The sequence below is a fragment of the Thamnophis sirtalis genome, unplaced genomic scaffold, assembly GCF_051295495.1.
Source record: "Thamnophis sirtalis isolate CommonGarterSnake01/CBP01778 unplaced genomic scaffold, rThaSir2_p1.2 scaffold_13, whole genome shotgun sequence".
Taxonomy (NCBI): domain Eukaryota; kingdom Metazoa; phylum Chordata; class Lepidosauria; order Squamata; family Natricidae; genus Thamnophis; species Thamnophis sirtalis.
In genome coordinates this window covers 30715504-30735506 of record NW_028261393.1, presented here as the reverse complement: position 1 = coordinate 30735506, position 20003 = coordinate 30715504, and the positions used below count along the sequence as shown (strand labels likewise).

At 44.2% G+C, this 20003-nt stretch overlaps 1 protein-coding gene across 1 annotated transcript in view; it reads right to left on the bottom strand.

The window, feature by feature from the left end:
• Positions 1-14788: 14788 nt before the first annotated feature.
• BMP8A (bone morphogenetic protein 8a) overlaps positions 14789-20003 on the bottom strand; it is a 37372-nt gene continuing 32157 nt past the window's right edge. Inside the window, exons 4-7 of the mRNA XM_087728286.1 lie at positions 19757-19954; positions 18712-18791; positions 18100-18210; positions 14789-15027 (exon numbers count right to left, since the gene is read on the bottom strand). Coding sequence (XP_087584412.1) covers positions 14878-15027; positions 18100-18210; positions 18712-18791; positions 19757-19954 — 539 coding nt within the window. The 3' untranslated portion in view covers positions 14789-14877. The remainder of the gene's footprint in view (positions 15028-18099; positions 18211-18711; positions 18792-19756; positions 19955-20003) is intronic.

The following is a 20003-nucleotide window of genomic DNA, read 5'->3' as shown; positions in this document are numbered from 1 at the left end:
CCCTCGGTCTGAAGCTTCTAGTTCTTCATGTTACTTAAATGTGGATGAATTTTCCAGGGAAACACTCCAGAATAAATTAAACAATATCCATGGCAGGAAGATTCCAATAAGGTCTTCTACTGAAATTGTACCATTGATAGTAAAATTAACAGCAATTTCAGCAGTAGTGCAGTTAAGGGTCAGAAGTACCAAGTGGCTGGACAAGAAGACCCACCCTTTGGCAAGGGCCTCCATTTCTTGACCTGCCTCTCCAACCCACCCCTCCCCAGACCCAATAAGCCTGGTGGCTGCAGGCAGCAGAAGAGCAGCATAAGGTACCCTGAAAAGACTCCCACTGTACCTCACCCCTGGGGCCACATTTTCTAGTAGGGAAATAGGCTCATTCCATGGCAGATGGAAGAGGCGGAAGGGAAACTGGCAAGATACTTGAAGCGACCCAGCAGCTGCGACATACAGTGGACACAAGGTGGAGCAGACAGCACATGCACGCACACATACACGGATATCCAAAGCCTGACATAGAAGCAGCCCAGCCCCAAAGAAGGCACACCAGAAAAGCAGCCTTTGGGTATGTTCTTTTGGATAGATGGAGATGCTTGGATCCTGCTCTTCCCTCCCTTTGGAGCTGCTGCTGGCTGCAGGGATTGGTAAGAGAGTCAATAGGGCCAGGGGCTCTATTAGCCCCTGCGGCTAGTCAGTTAGTTTCTGGGAGGACTAGGCAGACAGCCAGGGACCACTGATGAGTTTGATGAGTTCCAAGGATAGGGAGCTGGGTGGGGGTGTCCATCAAAATAGTCCCAATGTCCAGTTGGAGCCCTCCCCTTTTATAAGTGTTGCAAATATGGCACATTGGAGGCAGAACCTCCAATCACACAGTGATGAGAGCCATCTTGACTCATTTCACAGACAGTCTTGCTGGGTGGAGATGGTTCAACCTCATCCAAGGCTGGGCCTATTGCAGTAAATGCTGATAGCAGCAACTGAAAAGCTTCTGCTGCTCATCCAGGTTTCTGCAGCCCAGGTTTGGGCTTAAATATCTTCCCCTTGGGAAAGATATTTCAACTTCTTGTTTGGGTTCCTCTAACACAGAGGTGTCAACTCAAGTCCCACAGGTCGGATCTGACCCGTGGGGTGTTTAGATCTGGAAACAGTGAAGGACTGACCCATGGTGCTTCTTGTCAGTGAAAATGGAGCTTGGGAAAATAGAGCTGTGTGCGTGGCCCTCCTGCAGTCCTCTGCCAGTGAAAATGGAGCCTGAGGAGGCTGTCGCAGCTGAAAATAGGACCTCAATGAGTGACATCATGCTGGTTGAGCTGAAGTAAGTGGTCAAAACAGGAGCTTAACACTAGAAGTTTTAAATAGAAACATTAGAGAAGGAAAAGACATAAAAGGAATGAAAATTAAAAAGGAAGAATATAAATTACAAGCATTTGCAGATAACTTGGTCTTCTAGAGGATCCACTAGAAATTGAACCTAAATTGATAGAAAAAACAGAGGATAGCAATAGCAATAGCAGTTAGACTTATATACCGCTTCATAGGGCTTTCAGCCCTCTCTAAGCGGTTTACAGAGTCAGCATATTGCCCCCAACAACAATCCGGGTCCCCATTTTACCCACCTCGGAAGGATGGAAACTTTGAAGATCCAAATCACGAATAAGGTCAAGTACTTGGGGATATATTTGACAGCAAGATGTAGTACACTTAAAGAGAACAATTACCATAAACTTAAACAGCAGACCGCGACAGATTTGGCAAAATGGGAAAATCTACAATTATTACTAATAGGGAGAATATCTACAATCAAGATGAATATATTACCCAGGAATTTATATTTGTTCCAGACAATTTCAGTTAGATTAGGGAAAGATGATTTTTTTTCACAGAATACTTTTTATTTCTTTTAAAAAACACAAATATTTCATCATTCGTCAATCATTAAAACATTGAAGTACAATTTTTTTTGTATGCCCCTCCCTCCCTCCACCCCCCAACCCCCTCCTCCTTCCCCCCCCCGACTTCCCAGAACCCGTCCACGGTATGGATTTTTAACTAACACAGTCTAAAATCTATTGAGAAAAAAGAAATAAAGAAATTAATGACATTCTGCATTGACCTTAGCTTCTTCTTAATGAACTAACTTTAAACAGTTTAAATCATTTCTGATCTTAAGCATAGGCTAACTGGAATTTCTTGGTCCCGTATTTATTTTGTATATAGTCAATCCATTTTTTCCAGCCTCGTTTATATCTCTCATTTGAGTGATCTTTAAGATATGCCAATATTTTAGCCATCTCGGCTAAGTTTGTGACTTTCAATGTCCATTCTTGGATTGTAGGCAAGTCTTCCTTCTTCCAGTATTGCGCCACCAACAGTCTTGCTGCAGTTATTAGGTGCAGGAAAAGATGATTTTGATGATTTGAATAAAATAGTGCTGAAGTATATTTGGCAAGGAAAGAAAGCAAGAATAAAATTAAAATTGTTACAGGATGCTAGACTAAGAGGAGGATTTGACCTACTGAACTGGGAGTTATATTATCAGGCAACAAGCTTGATGTGGGTTAAGGAGTGGATAACATTAAGAAATTCTAGATTACTGACATGATTTGTTGTTGGGATGGCATGCTTTTTTTTTGTTGTTGTTGTTGTTGTTGTAAATGTGTTTTTATTTTCCATTTTCATTTCATACAGTCACATATATACTGTGCATAACCGGGGCCATATAACATTAATCAATAAACACACCCATTCCTCTTGTCAACAATACCCCCCAAAATAGAAACCCAATGTACCTCTTCGACCCTCCATACACCCTTTCTTTCCCCCCTCCAACTTTCCATCTTCCCTCCAACATTCCCCTCTACCCTACTTCCCCTCCCCCTCTACCACTCCTCTCTCCCAGTACACTCCCTCCCTTCCCTCCCTTCTCACCCTCCCTCCCATCCTCTCTCCCACCCTCTCCACCCCTCTTTCTTCTATCCCTCTACTCCTCCCTTTCTACTATCTATTTACTATCTATATTTCTACTATCTATTAATATATTCAGCTTGTCCTATTTTTACAGTGAAATTAAAGAGCAACAGTATACAAGTGCAGTCGCGTTACTTTCAAATCTAACACATACTATATATCCCCCCTCCCCCCCTAACACCCCCCTCCCTCCCCCCCCCGACTTCCCAGAGCCCGTACACAGTATAGGTTTTTAACAAATACAGTCTAAAATATATTAAGACAAAGGAAATAAAAAAAAGAAGTTAATAACTTCTTATTGGATGGCATGCTTTCTTATGGTACAAGGGAACTAAAACGCAGGGGTATTTTAGAAGACATTATATATGTGAGGCTTGCTATTAAATTGAAAGAAGACTAAAAGGCAACATTATTTAAAAATTCCAGTCTGGTTATCAACTATTGAAGAATTTTCATATCCAATAACATACAAAAAGGAACAAACAGTGAAATATGGTGAAATATTGAATGCAAAGAGTGAACTTAAATCTATGCAAGAATTAGAACAGCAAGGTATAAAGATGAATTGGTTTTCATATGTGCAAATACATTCTAGATATGATAAAGATCTTAAAATTGAAGGTTTCCATGATAAAATGACTGAGTTAGATACAATTTTAACAGGTACTGATGAAAAGCTAATTAAAAAATTATATGGATATTTATTAGAGGTTAAGCTAGAGGAAGAACAAGTTAAAGAATCTATGATTGCTTGGGGAAAACTTTTCGACATGGGATTGAATTAGAGAATTGGCAGAAATTGTGGTCTAAAAATTATAAAATGACAATGTCAACAGCATATAAAGAAAACTTCTATAAGATGTTTTATAGGTGGTATCTATACCCGACGAGAATAGCAAGAATGTTCAAGAACAAATCGGAAAAGTGTTAGAAATGTCATCAGATACCGGGTTCATGTTGTTATATATGGTGGACTTGCATAGAAGCTAAGAGATATTTCCACATGGTTGGAAAAAATGATACAAAAACATATAGACTTAAACCAGAGATCTTTCTATTGGGAATTATACTGGAAGCATATAATAGAGAACTGAAATATTTGATTGTAAATGTGTTAACAGCAGTTAGAATTGTATTTGCTAAAAATTGGAAAAATGAGAAAATGCAGGAGGAAGTTATTCACAAAATAATGGAATGTGCTGAAATGAGTAAATTGACATTTGAAATTAGAGAACAAGAAAATATACAATTTTATAGGATATGGGATTTATTTTATCAGTGGTTAGAAAAAAAACATGGAAATAAAAATTATTAGAGAATGCTATTAATACTAGAATAATAGAATGATACAGAATATGTTATAAAAATACTTTATTATTGGATATACCTAAGATGATGTAATGAATTGTCATAATATAAATGAACCTATATTCATATATCTCATTTAAAATGAAGAAATAACAGTGATAGTCAAACAAATGAGGTACAATAATAATAATGTATATAAACATATTTGATTGATAATATTTGACTTTATACAAAGTGTAAATGACGACTATGGAAAGAATGCACAAAAACCTTGTAACCAATCGACACACTGTATGTAATGGAAGATGATTTTATGTTACATGTTTTGTTTGTCTATGTTTGTTTAAAAATAAAAACTTTGGGATATTAAAAAAAACAGGAGCTATGTGTTTCCTCACTAAAGATTATATTTCCGAAATGAGGCTCTGCTTCAACAGACCTTAAGGTCCTGGGTGCACGAAGGCTTAAATAACAGAGGTTCTTTGGCTACTTCATGTCACACCCAAAGCCCCCAATCTGCTTACAGCTTTGCATTAGGTGTGACCTGGAGCACCTTTTAATCATGAAAAGTAAAGTTCCTAGTGGGGTTGGGACCTTTGTGATATAGAACAAACTCCCAGACAAATGGTCACAAGATGGTTTCCCTCCCTTTTGCTGACAAAGTCCTGCAAGGTTGGCATTGGCATAAGCAGAACAGCTGCAGTCATCATTTTGGAAAGCGATCTTGGTGGAAGGATGCAATAATAACATCTGGAGAAGTTGGCTGGCAAAACTTCTCAGACAAATGAGTGGAAGGATTTTTTTTCTTGACAGAACATGTAATTATGGGAAATGAAACATGTTGGGCCGTGTTCAGCCTGATCCTACAGAGCTCTGCTCTTAGGTGCCCATCTGGAGGGAAGCAGTGATCTACTGGGGGGGGGGGGGGGAATCTAGCAATGCTGGCAGGATTGAGTCATTGCCACTGAAGGAGAATTATTAAGTTTCATGGGAAACTCTACTCCCTGCCTCGCCCTCGGCCTTCTGAACATTTTGCATTGCTCTGCTCTCAGTGGCTGAGGAAGTTCCCAAAAGCAGCAGCTGCAAAGCAAAAGTCCCTGGATCTGCTCTTCTCTGATGAAACCGCGTGGATTAAAATCCCAGTTTTAAGAATCAAAATGATTGGGTCCACACAACAAACTAAGGCAATCTTTTATTGTCAAGGTTTTTTGGGCTTTATGCCAGAATCTCCATCGTCGGCCATCAAAGGGAGGGGAGGGGGGGAGGCATTTAGGGTAATCCACACCTGTGTATCTAATGGTGGGAAATGGGGGAGGGGAAGTGACAATGGAAGAGGATAGAAGATTGGATCACCAAACCAGCTGGTACCAGGATTTTCAAGGCCGTTTGCCCTGAGAATGGAATGTTACCAGTTTGACACCTCGGTATGGCATACTGGTATCTGATTGGCTGGCCGGGGGGGGGGGGATTGGTCAGGGGGGGAGGGATTGGGGATTGGAAAGAATAGATTTGCATTTTGCACAGGAACATGTCCTTTCCTTTGACTGAATGGAGTCACAAGTCTTCCTTTCTGAGAGCAAACTGGGGCAGGCTGGACACTTCAGTTGCTATCAGTCCGTCAAAAATTCCGGGATCAAAACTTGATGATTGTTGGAGCTCCAGTTCCTTTATTGTGTTTGGACTAAAATTGCTTCTTGACTCACAGCTCATCTTGCACTGGTGGCAGGACACCATGTGGACAGTAAGAATTCAAACTTCCAAGTCATTAGCAGACTCAGAGACTGAACTCCAGAGGACTTCTTGGAGGTTTCATGTGGACCAACCTGTCCCAATCTGGCCTCTTCTGATGAGCTGGACTGTGACCAGTCCACTAATGCAGGGATGTCAAGCTCAATTTCATTTGTTAATTTGTTTTTATTGAAAAGACAGTGCCATGTCAGGATAATAATTATAAATCAACAGTAAATCTTAACATACAAGCTAATAACTATAACAGTAATACAACCAAAAGAAAAAGAAAATAAAAAGCCTTGATTGTCCCATGCCTTGCTGTTGAAAGGTATGTAACCTTTTTTTCTATCTGTAGATCAATTTTCTCTGTCAATTCCTTTTTCTGTTTGTTGGTGAGATTTTTGACTAATACCTTGGTTTTATCTTTATTTATTTGCATCCCTGCCACTTCTCCATATTCCTCAATTTCTTTTATCAATTTAGGGCCAGTATAAATATTAAATCATCAGCAAAAGCTTGGAGCTTATACTTTTCACTTCTAATTTCCATTATTTTATCTCTGTGTCTTGTCTTATATTCCTGGTTAATATTTCTAATGTTAAAATAAATAGTAACAAGGAGAGGGGACAACCCTGCCTTGTTCCTTTTTGTATACTAAAGCTTTCTGTCACATCTCAATTAACCAATACTTTAGCATTCTGTTGAGTATAAATTGCTTTAACCATATTTCTAAATTTCCCACCAAATTCCATAACATTTAATTGTTGCAACATAAATTGCCAATTTATATTATTGAATACTTTCTGTGTGTCCAGGAATATTAACACTAGTTGTTTTTCATTATATATTTCATAATATTCTAGTATGCCCATAATAATTCTGACATTGTTTCTAATTTGTCTCTTAAGTAAAAACCCGTTTTGATCTGGATGGATGAATTCATTTAAAAAGCTTTTTAATCTTTCAGCAATTATTGATGCAAAAAATTTATAGTCTGTGGTTTAGTAACGAAATCAATCTATAATTTCTTATTTGGATTATGTCCGAATCAGTGGTGGGTTTCAAAAATTTTTGGAACCTCTTCTGTAGGTGTGGCCTGCTTTCCGGGTCCACTGGTGGAACCTCTTCTAACCGGTTCGGTAGATTTGACGAACCGGTTCTACCGAATAGGTGCGAACTGGTAGGAACCCACCTCTGGTCCGAATCTTCTTTTGGGATCAGAGTAATATAGGCCTCTTTCCATGTGTTCAGAATTTTAGCTGCATATACTTCATTGTATACTTCTAGCACTGACAGACTCTAGGTGTCTTCTAATTTTTTATATAGTTCTATCTGGTCCAGGAGTTTTATTGTGGTTTTTTTTTTTTTTTTTTTTTTTTTTTTGCTTTTTAATTGCGTTCATTAGCTCTATCATTGTTATTCTTTCCTCCAGCCTATCCTTTACCATTTCTGGGATTTTAAGTAAATTGGCTTTCTCCAAATACTGTATACTTTCCTCTTTAATTTTGTCAGATTCGTATAATCTCTCATAAAAATCATGAACTTAATCTCTTCAAGTTGGCTATGTAATGTGTCTTCCTCATCCTGTAGTTTTATTATTCATTTTTTCTTTTTTTTCTTTCTTCAATCTATAAGCTAGCCACCTTCCCAATTTATTAGCATTTTCAAAGAAATTTTGCTTTGTTCTTTTTATTTGTTGTGCCAATTCAGCTTTTCCTATAAGATTTAATTTGTGTTTAATCAGCTCCATTCTATTTCTTAAGTCTATTCTTTGTGGTTCTTTTTGTGATTTTATTTCAAATTCTTTATATTCTACTTCCAGCGCCTTCTGATTTTGTTTCTTTTTCTTTTCTTATTTTTCTGTGCCATATATAAGATAACTAATCCTCTTATGACTGCTTTGGCAGTATCCCACACGATCTGTAATATGGTTTCTTCCTTTCTATTTTTTTTTAAATCCAATTTCTTTTTCCATCATCTTTTATTATCAATTGGTTTAAAGTCCACCTTGCTTTCTTCCTAACCCTAACCCTAACCCTAACCCCAACTAATTGTTTTGAAACCTTAAATAATTTTCTTTTCTGTCTCTAACATTATTAATTCTTTATTTGCCTGAGTCAATTCCTGATTTAAATCATCTACTTTCTTTTCCATATATTCTGTTTTCTCCTCCATTTTATGAATCTTTTGTTCATTTTCTAATATCCTTTGTTGGAAATTCTCAAGTTTTTCATTCATATTCTGTATTTTTTTCTTTCAACTCTCCTGTATCGTTTCTCACTTTTCCTATCTTTCTTTATATCATTATGACTTTGGGTCATAGATTCTTGTAATGCCTGTAATAATGTTAATACCTCCTTTTGTGATGAGTTAGCTTTCTCTGGCTGTAAAACACTTTCAACCAACCTCTGGAGGGAGACAGAATGGCAATTCCCTCTCTCTCTCTTTCCTCCTCTCCTTTTCCGATTGCTGGAGCTTCGGTTCGGCCATTAATGGCTGGCTTCTTCCCTGCCTGTACAGAAAGTATCTCCAGATCCAGCTAAGCGGACTGCTGTTCCCTTGCAATCAATGGGTGCCTTTCCAGCTTAGTCACCCCTTTGAGGTGACATTTGGCTCCAGCGAGCCTCATGGGCGGCAGAAAACAGCTGATTACCATGGATGTTTTCAGATCTCCACAGATTTTCAGCTTTGGTGACAATCGGAAGTCTCAAACTCAATTTCATTGAGGGCCACATCAGGGTTGTGTTTGACCTCCGGGGTGGGGGCCTGGGGTGGGTTGGCCAGGATGGGCATGGTCAGCTCAATGTCACTTGTGTCGGGGGTGCCAGTGGTGGCCTGAGAGCTATGCCACTGAAAATGGGCTCTATTTTTGCCTGCAATGGCCTCACAACCCTGTGCCAGCAAAAACAGAGCTCCTTCTTAGCAGAGTCTCTGCGGGCTGGTCCTTCACTGTTTCCAGGGCAGCCTGGAAAGCCAGGTCTAAGCACCCTGCAGGCCGAATCCAACCCCCAGGCCTTGAGCTTGACACCCCTGCACTAATGCAAGAAGATAGCAAAAATAAAAAGGTCAGGCAGCAGGGAGGAATAGAAACTGCCTAATTCCTTCTTAGCATCTGTCTTTACACAAAAGGAAAAACAGACCAACCAATCAGAAGCAGCATAGAGGGAGACAGAAGAAGGAATTTTCAGGTCCAAATAGGTAAGAAATTAGTCAAAGAACACCTAGCCACTTTAGACGAGTTCAAACTGCCAGGTCCAGGTGGTTTAAATCCCAGGGTTAAGAAGGAGCTGGCAGATGTGATCTGAGAATCACTGAAATTATCTTTCAGAACCCAAAGGAAGTGCCAAAGGACTGGAAAAGAGCTGATGTGATCCCAATTTTCAGGAAGGGGGAAAATGTAGATCCAGGAAACAGCAGATCAATCAGCTTGACATCCATACCTGGAAAAATCCTGGGAAAGACAATCAAGCAGTGGATTTGTGAACAACTAAAAATGAGCAAGGCAATTACTAAAAGCCATTTTTAAGGGGAATGGCTATTCTGCTCCATTTTTCCTGGGCAGGTTTTACGTATCAGTATGCTGCAGTGTAGTCTGTTTTGCATCTGGCAAAGCACATATGTGCCAATAGGCCATGAGGGATTTTAAGATGTTAAAACTTAGAATTATGTATTATGCAACTAATAGTTCTGTAGACTGTCATATTCAAATGGAAGTTTAATTTTAAAAAATATGATGATTTTAGTTTTATCATCTTAAAACAAGCAGTGGGGAGTCCTTCATCCACCCACACAAAATATTGGGACTTTTCATGGTCAGCATAAAACACATTGAGCCCTGCTACAGAAACATGTCAAGATTGGTTTGTGTAACATGCCACTCTCTGCGTTGCCAATGACTGCTCCTTCATTTGGAGTAGCAAAACAAATTTCTCAGGGGCAGCAATGCTACAACGAATATTTATTTCAATTGCTTCATTTCCTCTTTCCATTTGTAAATTCCTCCCTTCCAAACTCAATAGCATCAATTTTCTTTAAAAGTTTGTGCTACAATTTGTGCATATTTCTCATTTACATATTCATTTCTAATCTGATTTAATGTACATCATCTATAAGCAATTATTTTCTAATTTTTAATACAGCTAATCCTTCCATCATCTCTCACCCTCTTAGGAGTTACACTTCTTCCCTTTTTAACCTACCTTCCATATTCCTCCCTTAAGTCCTCATCTATATCTTTCATAGTCTATTCAACCATTGTTTTCAACTCTACTGTTTTTTGCTGCCAATTCTCTCCTGGGTCTGCCAAATCCTCTATCTTTTCCCCAAAGATCGCTTTCTGTTTATTCAGTTCCATTTTTCTATCTCCTAATCCCATGATGGTGAACCTTTGTCACGCGGGCCACAAGTGGCATGCAGAACTATATTTGCTGCGACGGCAGCTTTCAGCATTCACATGCTGGCCAGCTGATTTTCAGCCTTCTGGAGGGGTGGGGAAGGCCGTTTTTGCTCTCCCCAGGCTTCAGGAAAGCCTCCAGAGCCTAGAGAGGGCGAAAAACAGGCCCAATGGCCCAAAAAAAGTTCGGGAACGCCCGTTGGGCCGTTTTTCTCCCACTCAAGGCTCTGGAGGCTTTCTTGAAGCCTGGGGAGGGCAAAAAACGGGTCAATGGGCAAACTGGAAAGCCCCTGGAGCCTGGGGATGGTGAAAATTCCCCCCTTGCATGGTGGTCGGTCATGCATGCATTGTGGTGGTGGTCACTCGCACATGTGCAGGTGGGGGTTGCTCATGCATGAGCAAGTGGGTGGGCACGCACACACACGATAGAGCGCACACATGCACAGCTTTGGCACTTTGTAACTGTTAGCCATCACTGTCCTAATCTAAATTCTCCTAATTTTGTTTCATCCAACTTTGTTACCCGGTCTTTTCTCATGTAAGATTGTCTTAGCAATGTTTCAGCGAGGTCTCACTCGCTATCCTCAGGCTGGGTTTTGGGCTTAAAGCATGGTCGGAGCTGCCGTCTTTCTATAAATCTTGGTGTGTGTGTGTGTGTGTGTGTGGAGTGCTGGCTTTGTTTCAGTAAGTTGTGTGGTTGTATCATGATTGGTAGATTGTTGCTGATTGATGCTGGCTGTGTGTCCGTTGTTGTTTTGTGTTGTAACAGCCTGGGTGGTGGGTGGGGCTCATTTGTTGACTAGGGATGGTTTCCAGATGTCTGGTAGGCAAGAGGTATCATCACGTTTATTCATGTTGTGGGGGGGTTTCTCATTTCAATAGCTTCCATAATTATTCTCTTGTTGAAGTGTTCAGTTTTGGAGATTAACCTGGTTCCTTCAAAATTAATTTCATGACCTGTAGCTTTAAGGTGCTGGAAAAGGGAGGAAGTTTTTTCTTTTTTTCTTACTGCGTTCTTGTGTTCTGCAATGCGTGCATTTATTCTCCTGTTCATTTGTCCTATGTATGTTGCAGGGCAGATTTTGCATGGTATTTCACAGATTCCTTGGTTTTCTAGCTGGATTTTGTCTTTGGGGTTTCTTAAGATGTTGGCTATTTTTTGGTCAGTGTTGAAGGCTGTCGTGATATTGTGTTTGTGGATAATTTTGCTGATTTTATCTGTGGTGCCTTTGATGTAAGGGAGGAGAGCGATGCCGTTTTCCTGTTCTGTGTCTCGGTTTTTGGGGGAGTCTCCCTTTGGATTAGGTTGGTAATTGTTTTTCTTTGGAATCCATTGGAGATTAATACGTTTGTGAGAGTGTGTAATTCAGATTTCAGGTGGTATTTGTCAGCTAGGGGTTTGGTTCTGGAGATGAGCGTCTTGGCTACAGAGTTGATCTGTGCAGGGTGGTGATGGTGCATTTAAGTAGCGATTGGTGTGTGTTTTTTTCTGGTAGATGGTTGTCCTAGGGAGCCATTGGGTTTTTTGTAGATTAGGACTTCCAGAAAAGGAAGTTGGCTGTTTGCTTCTATTTCCACACTGAATTGTATTTTGGGGTGTTGGCTGTTGAGATGTGTGAGGAAGTTGTCCAGTTTTTCTTTCCCGTGTGGCCAAATCACAAAAGTGTCATCAACCTATTTAAGCCAGAATTTGGGTTTGTGTTCAGATTTATCTATGGCGTTAGTTTAAAAATGTTCCATGTATAAGTTTGCGATGACGGGTGAGAGGGGTGATCCCATGGGTGCTCCTTCTATTTGTTTGTATCTTTGTCCATTATGGATGAAGTATGTGTTGGTTAGACAGTGGTTGGTCAGGTCCAGGATGTGTTTAGGGAGGTTGTGTTTGTTCTGGATAGTTGTCAAGGCTTCTTTTATAGGCACTTGGGTGAAGAGAGATATGACATTGAAGCTCACAAGTAGGTCGCTGGGTTGTAGATTTTGTTCCTTTATTGTTTCTATGAAGTGGAGTGAGTTTTGTAGTGTGAGGTGATGGATTTTGCGTAGGGTTGGAGTTGTTTGACGAGGAATTTGGCAAGATTCTGTAGAGGTGAGCCTATGGAGCTGACTATGGGTCTGAGTGGTGTTCCTTCTTTGTGTATCTTGGGGAGGCCATAGAGTTTGGGGCATCTGGAAGATTTCTCTCTGGGGATGATTCTTTGCTGGATCTCTTCACTGATGGGAGAGGCTTTTATTTTGGATTTGGTGTTTTTTTCCAGGTAGGTGATGGGGTCTGTGTTTAGATGTTTGTCCAGGAGTAGGTTGGATAGTTTGGCTTGGTAGTCAGATGTGTTCATCACCACTGTGGGGTTACCTTTGTCTGCTGGGAGAATGATTATGTTGTTGTCTTTCCTCAGGTTGGTGAGTGCTTTTTCTTCTTGTTGTTGTAAGTTGCTTCTGGGTAGATTACTGGAGCAAAGGATGTTGGAGACTGCAAGTCTGATTTTATTGGCTTAATCTCGGTTGATTTTGGTGAGTGTAGCTTCAACTTCACATATGATTTCTTCAGTGGCGATGTGTTTAGGGGCGACTGCAAAGTTGAATCCTCTGGAAAGGACATTGGTTTCAGCTGTAGTGAGGATTCTGTTTGTTTCATGAGTTGCTGTGGAGAGGGGTTGGGCTTCTGTTGTTTTTCTAGTCTGTGGAGTTTGTTGTTGTGTTTGTCTGTCTTGTAGGAGGTTAAGTCCACTCTTTAAATTAATACTTAATTCCAATCTTCAAAAGTAATTCCCTTAGATATCCTCCAGGTTTCCAAGGTTAATCCTCTAAAGCCATACATTACAAAAATATATAGCAATAAATAATACCTCCAAATGTACATTCTTATCAAAAATTTTCATTTTGTTATTCTAGGAGTAAGCATTCACCAGTAGATGGCGCCATCCGTTTAAAATACAATTAATTCCAGTTAATTATTTCCAGATTAATTCAATTTTTTTTCCAATTGTTTAAATAACAGTCAAATATCTAGCATTTTAAAATGCCTATTTAAAGTCATGCCAATAAAAATTATATATCCAATCTTCCTGTATTTTGTAATTCTTCCTGGATTCTTCCTATTTGGATATAATTTTACTCTAACACTCTTTGGTCGCCGTTTTCAAACATTCCAGAGAGTCCCTTCTTCCGGATTTATTTTATTTTAGCGTCAAATCCTTGTTAAAGTTTAAAAATCACCCCACCCAGTTCCACTCACTGTGTATTCTCCCCGCTCCTGCACAATCTTTGTTTCTTTGGTTGCCCCAACTTCATGGTAGCCATTTTGGCTGCCTTGTCTTCGGTAAAGAGGAAACCCTATGTCAAGCAAGAGAGCCACCACTTTCTGCAGCCTACAGGGAGTATCTCCTTTGTATGTCACTACTACAGAGTGACTTTATTCCCCTGGGAGGTGGGGACAAAGAGAATTTGGCGTGGAGGGTACAAAGTAACACTCCCCTATGCTGACTTCACCGTGATGTCTAACCGGAAGCCCCATCTATAAGCAATTCTTCTTAGCTAATGTATTACATACCCAACTTCTATACATTTATTATAGAGATTTCCTTTTAGCATTGCAAGGCAAAATTTGGAGAGGTATAAATTTCTAATGATCAATGTGCTTCCGTTTGAGTATGATTGCAAAATGTGAAATTAGGTAACTTTGCATTTATAAGCAGGTTAAACTGTTTTCCCCCCTGGCCCAGTCACTCAGCTGCTCTCTCCTCCCCAGTTAATCAAGGTTGAACTGGAAGGCTGGGGGGGGGGGGGTTCTGAACAACTTGCCCCATTGACAATGGAGCCTCTGGAAGCAGTTACTTCAGGAGGAATGCCACAAGATGCCAATCTTGGTTTATGCTAAAGTCTCTGGGCACCTGTGGCAGGGCTGTCTCTGGATTGCAGCCATGTGAGAGCAAAGTTGGAAAGGGGCTGCCAAGGAAGCACCTGGCTACAGTTCTGCTTGGGCCCTGGAAATGATGCTCTTGGGACCAGGAAGGCTTGCCAGCTGCAGAGAGCTGCCCACATCTGGGGTTCCCTGCAAGCAACCACTCCTCTTGCTTGTTGCAGAATTAGGGCTATTTGATAAACTGCAGCCTGCATTTGCACAAAATAAATCTATTTGATGTGTTTGGTTTAATGTAATTTGTGGTGCAGGATCAGGGAGGGGGTGGAAGAGGTCACTCCAAAATGCAAGCTAAACAATGTTTGCAGCCTGTTCATCTGTCTTTCCATTTCCTTGGCAAAACTGTTTCTCTGTTTGTGTGGTTAAGAAGCAGAACCTCTCCTGGCAGCGGGAGTCCATGGCAGGGCCCTGTGTTGTCCTCAGGTCTGAGGCTGGCACTCCTTCGTCCCAGTCCATGGGGCAGGCAGATGCTCTTCCGCTTAGAAGCAGGTAGTAACCGTGCGCCCCCATCCGTGTCAAGGGCCTGCCTCCCCAGAAAGGGCCTGGGTTGGGCACAGCATTAGTGGCAGCCACAGGACTTCACCACCATATTCCGCTTTTTCCTGAGGATAACGTTGTTGTTGCTGTCATAAAAGAGAACAAAGATGGCACTGAGCTTCGTGGGGGCACAGCAGGCCCTGGGAACAGCTTCAGGCTTCATCAGGTGGACCTACAAGGGAAGGAAGACGGTCACTGGAGCAGGCAAAGCCTCCTTCTGCCGGGCTGAGCATCTGGCCTGCAGCCCTCGCCAAGACAAACCCCCCATGCATCCATTCCCCCTGGCCACTCTCCACAAGGAAGTGGAAATGCTTTAAAGAAACATTGGTTCCCAGGAGGAAATGCAGTGGTTTCCATCAGTTGGCCATTTGTCAGCACTGGCAAAAATATGTATTCCCCAAACGTTGAGGCTGCCATTTATGTTGGAAGGCACAGCTGCTGCCTTCAGAGTCCCACGTGCTTCCTGATCTCATCCGTGGCAGGAGGAGGAGGACCTCTCCCACATGGCCAATGGCACTGGGTGGACCACCTAAGGGCACAGGGGGCACAGTTCTTGCTAAAACTGGGTGGGCTGTGTGCATGCACCCAGACAAGAAAGCAACCAGGTTGCCACCTGCAACTTTCCTCTCGCCAGCCCTCATTGAGATGGAGGCAATCAGAAGTTGTTGCCATATGTTGTGTCCACAATCCTCTTAAAAAGTGGGGATGATTCAGCTGTGGCAGCTTTCTCGACCAACACCCACTTCCCCCAGGGTCAGCAGCTAAGAGCCAGTGGTCCCCAGGAGAGGCTCAGAGTAAACCAAGGGGTCCCACCTAAAATAATAACCTAGGTGCAGGGTGTGGAGCTGCAGTTACTGTCCCTTCTTCCTCATCCTGCATATGACAGTCCAACTGCTGGGGGCTTTGGGGGTGGGAGGCGGAGGTGGAGGAGAGGAAGAGGATGAGGAGAAGAGGTGAGGGAGAGGAGGATGAGGGAGGAGAAGGAGGAGATGGTGGAGGTAGAGAGGAGGAGGAGGAGAGGAGGAGGAGAGGAGGTGGAAGAGAGGTGGAGGAGAGGAGGAGGAGAAGTGGAGGAGGAGAGGAGGAGGAGGGGAGGTGGAGGAGAGGAGAAGGAGGAGAGGAAGAGAAGAGGGGGAGGAGAGGAGGAGGGGTTGGAGGAGGAGAGGTTGAGGAGAGAAGGAGGAGGGGAGAAGGAGGAGAAAAGGTGCAGGAGAGGAGGAGGAGAAGTAGTGGAGGAGAGGAGGACGGGAGGGGAGGACGGGAGGGGAGGACGGGAGGAAGAGGGGAGGAGGAGAAGTGGTGGATAAGAGGAGGAGGGGGAAGGAGGAGGAGAGGAGGAGGAGAGGAGCTGGAGGAGAGGAGGAGGAGAAGTGGTGGAGGCGAGGAGGAGGAGGGGAGGTGGAGGAGAGGAGAAGGAGGAGAGGAAGAGAAGAGGTGGAGGAGAGGAGGAGAAGTGGTGGAGGAGGGGAGGAGGAGGAGAAGTGGATGAGAGGAGGAGAGGGAGGAGGAGGAGAGGATGGGGAGGAGAGGAGGAAGAGGGGGTGGAGGAGAGGAGGAGGAGGGGAGGGGAGGAGGAGAGGAGGAGAAGAGGTGGAGGAGAGGAGGAGGAGAAGTGGTGGAGGAGAGGGGGAGGGGAGGGGAGGACGGGAGGAGGAGGAGACGTGGTGGAGAAGAGGAGGAGGAGAGGAGGAGGTGGAGGAGAGGAGGTAGAGGAGCAGGAGGAGGAGGAGAGGAGGGAGGAGGAGGAGAGGCGGAGGTGGTGGAGGAGAGGAGGTGGAGAGGAGAGGTGGAGGAGAGGAAGAAGAGGAGAAGAGGGGGAGGAGAGGGGGAGAGCAGATGGAGGAGAGGAAGAGGAGAGGAAGAGGAGAAGTAGTGGAGGAGAGGAGGAGGGGAGGAGGAGAAGAGGTGGAGGAGAGAAGGAGGAGGGGAGGGGAGGAGGGGAGGAGGCAAGGAGGAGAAGAGGTGGAGGATGGGAGGAGGAGGAGAAGAGGTGGAGGAAAGGAGGGGGGAGGAGGAGGGGGAGGAGGAGAGAAGGGGGGAGGAGGAGAGGAGAGGAGGAAGAGGAGGATTGCTTCTAGTCTTTTCTTACTGAGCTCATGTGCAGAAGGAGATCAGCTCTGACACGTGACTTGCTCCTTTGGTGAGCTCCGCTGGAGAAAGGCCCACTTTGTTCTTAGCAGGCAAGGCTCTCCCAACCTCATGCCAGCGCACTCGAGACCAACCTCGGCCATAGAGCTTTTTTCCTTCGGATCTGGAGGAAATGTTATTCACCTAGACCAGTGGTTCCCAAACTTGGCAACTTTAAGACTTGTGGACTTCAACTCCCAGAGTTCTCCAGCCAGAAGAGCTAGCTGGAGAATTCTGGGAGTTGAAGTCCACAAGTCTTAAAGTTGCCAAGTTTGGGAACCACTGACCTAGACTATTGGAGAGCCCCCTTTCTGTCTTGGAGAGACCCAAGAAGGGGCAAAACCCATCCTTCTCCACAGGGAGAGGCCCTTTGTGTGCACACCCCTGATCCCAAAGAAGAGCAACTGAACTCCTGCTGCCCTTTTTCCAGCAAGACTCAGTTGCAAGGTGATCTTAGTGAAGGGGAAGAGGGTTGCTGCTGCTCTTTCACCAATAAGGGCTTGGGTGGGGACACCAGGAATCTAGCCCTCCATCCTTCAGTCCTGCCGTTCTCTGGGGAAGAGCCAGCACAGTTGAGGGGAGAAGGTGCTGGAGCTCCCCACGTGTATTTGGGGCCAGGCACTCCTTCCCAGCTCAGTGTATTCCAGAAGAGGGGTGTTGTGGGGAAAACGGGGGGAGGAAGTGCCCGTGACCCGACAAATGTACGTCCGACAACAGCACGCCCGACAAAACCGTGGCGATAAAAACGCGACGTCGACAGCACGCCCACAAAGGCACGTCGACAAAAGAGCACCGACAGAAGCGCGATTACGGTTAAGGTAAGGGTTAGGGTAAGGGTTAGGGTTAGGGTTAGGTTTAGAGCGCGCTTCTGTCGGCGCGCTGTTGTCGGCGCGCTCCCGCGCTCATTTGTCAACATGATTTTGAACTCGCAGTTTTTTCCCAGCGGTTTTGTCGGCACGCTTTTGTCAAGCGCGCATTTGTCAGTGAACCGGAAGTGCCTTGTGTGCCCCTTAGAGCTCCTAGAGGAGAGGCCAGAAATAAATCCAACAAAAAATAAAATAGTACAATAAATTGCTGCCCATCCACCCACCTGCTGCCTCCCGCAAGAGATACTGACCAGCGACTGGACGATGGCATGGTTGGTGGCGTTCATGGAGGAATTCAGGGGAAACACACACTCTCCATCACAGTAGAATGCGGGGTAACTCTGGGGGGCAATCACCCAGTCCTGGGGGAGGACGAGGACAAAGGTAAGTTCCTCCACTCCCACTGGCAGGTAGTTTGGCAATTTCCTGAATCATCTGATACCACAAATACCAGAGCTAGAAGTTGTGGGTGGTTTTCAAGAAGAGATTGGACAGCTATTTGTCTGGAATAGTACAGGGTCTCCCCCTTGAGCAAGGGTTGGATTAGAAGACCTCCAAGCTACCTTCCAACTCTATTCTATGCTCTATGTTCTATACTTGGGGGGAGGGGATGAAGTTAACACTTTGTTTTCACTTCCAAAAGGTCAAGCTGAGCAGACCAAGCAGAGTTGCAAGAGGGACTTTCCTCCTTGACTGCGGAACAAGAGCCTGGATTTATTTCTCTGAAGCACTTTATGGCCTCAGCATCCTTGCTTGGCATGAGCCAGACCAGAGCCCCTGGGCTACAGGGGCAAAAGGCGGGGGGAGGACGGGCAGAGGTACCTGAACCCACAGTCATGAAGAAGAGAGTTAAAAATGGTTACCAGCCAATCAAAATCTTGAAACTTGACATTCAGTTCATGCCTTCTGCAGACCTGGCTATGTTCAGAAACATACACATCATCTAAGGAAGGAAAAAGAGAGATGGGTGTTTCTATTATGGAGTTTCTATTAAGGTGGGATCTCCAGCCTTTTGATACTGGGAGGGGGAAGGCAGCTTCCAGCTGTCCTGCCCCACAGGGGGGCGCCCACAGGCTTTCCCTGCCAATTCTTAGCCGCAACTCTGGGAGGTAAAGTCAGGCAAAGGCTTGGTGCCAAGCATGGTTCCATCCCTCCCCATGGCTGCTTTTCTGTCAGCCAGGCCGAGGCACTCTGGCCTCCAGGGGGCAACCTTCCCTGGGCCAGAGAAGGAACAGATTCAAAGACGCCTCTGGATGCAGGGATTGGTTCTGCAAGTAGATTTTGTTAACCTTTCAGACTCCCAGGTGGGCCAAGAGGGCTGGGTGGGGGCTGGGCTGGCAGTGCTGGGAATTTGAGCCCAGGCCAGCCCAGGCCGTCAGGTGAAAACTGCTAGCAGCCATAGCTTGGCCCAACTGCATGCCAGGAAAACGGCTGCTCTCAACTTTCTTCAAGATTGGGGAAGTTGACAGGTGCATTTCTTCCAGGTGTTTGGGGTATATTTGAGAGCCAAGCAAATTCTGCTGAAGCCTGGCAAGTGTGCGGCTGAATTTCCATTAGGCAGCACAGCCAAAGAAGGCTACGAAGCTGCAGGCTGAAGAGGCTCCTTCTGTATCTCCATTCAGACTTGATCAGCACGAAGGAGGCTGTGAGGTTTCCAATTGCTTCTTAAACCCTGAGCTGCCCCTTGGTGGGCAGACGCAGCTCCAGGGCATCCAGAGTGAGGGTGGAAACATCAAGAGGGCACTACAGTGGTGTGATTGAGGCCCCACCTGTATCTAAAGGTGCTGTACGGGAAAAACAGCTGGAGCTTTGATTGTGGAATCGCCATTTTGACATTTTTGACCAGACCCTGTGATTCCCCCTGGGTAGCTTGGTCAGCCAAGCATCTTCCGTCTTTCTGCTTCTTACCAAAAACCCCTGGGAGCCTGTTGGAGTGCGGGAAGCTGTAGCTCTTCCTGTGCTGCAGTCGTCGTTTTGCCTGCTTGGCCGCTCGGGGGAGTCTGACCTGGTTTTCACTCTCCTGGAAAAAGGTCACCACGAAGGGCTGCTTGGAACGTGGTCCATGGCGACCCAAGAGGCCGGCCAGTCCTGGGTCCACACTCTCTCCTTCAAAAGCCAAAGAACAAACCCTGATAAGGCTGCCAGCCGGAATAAC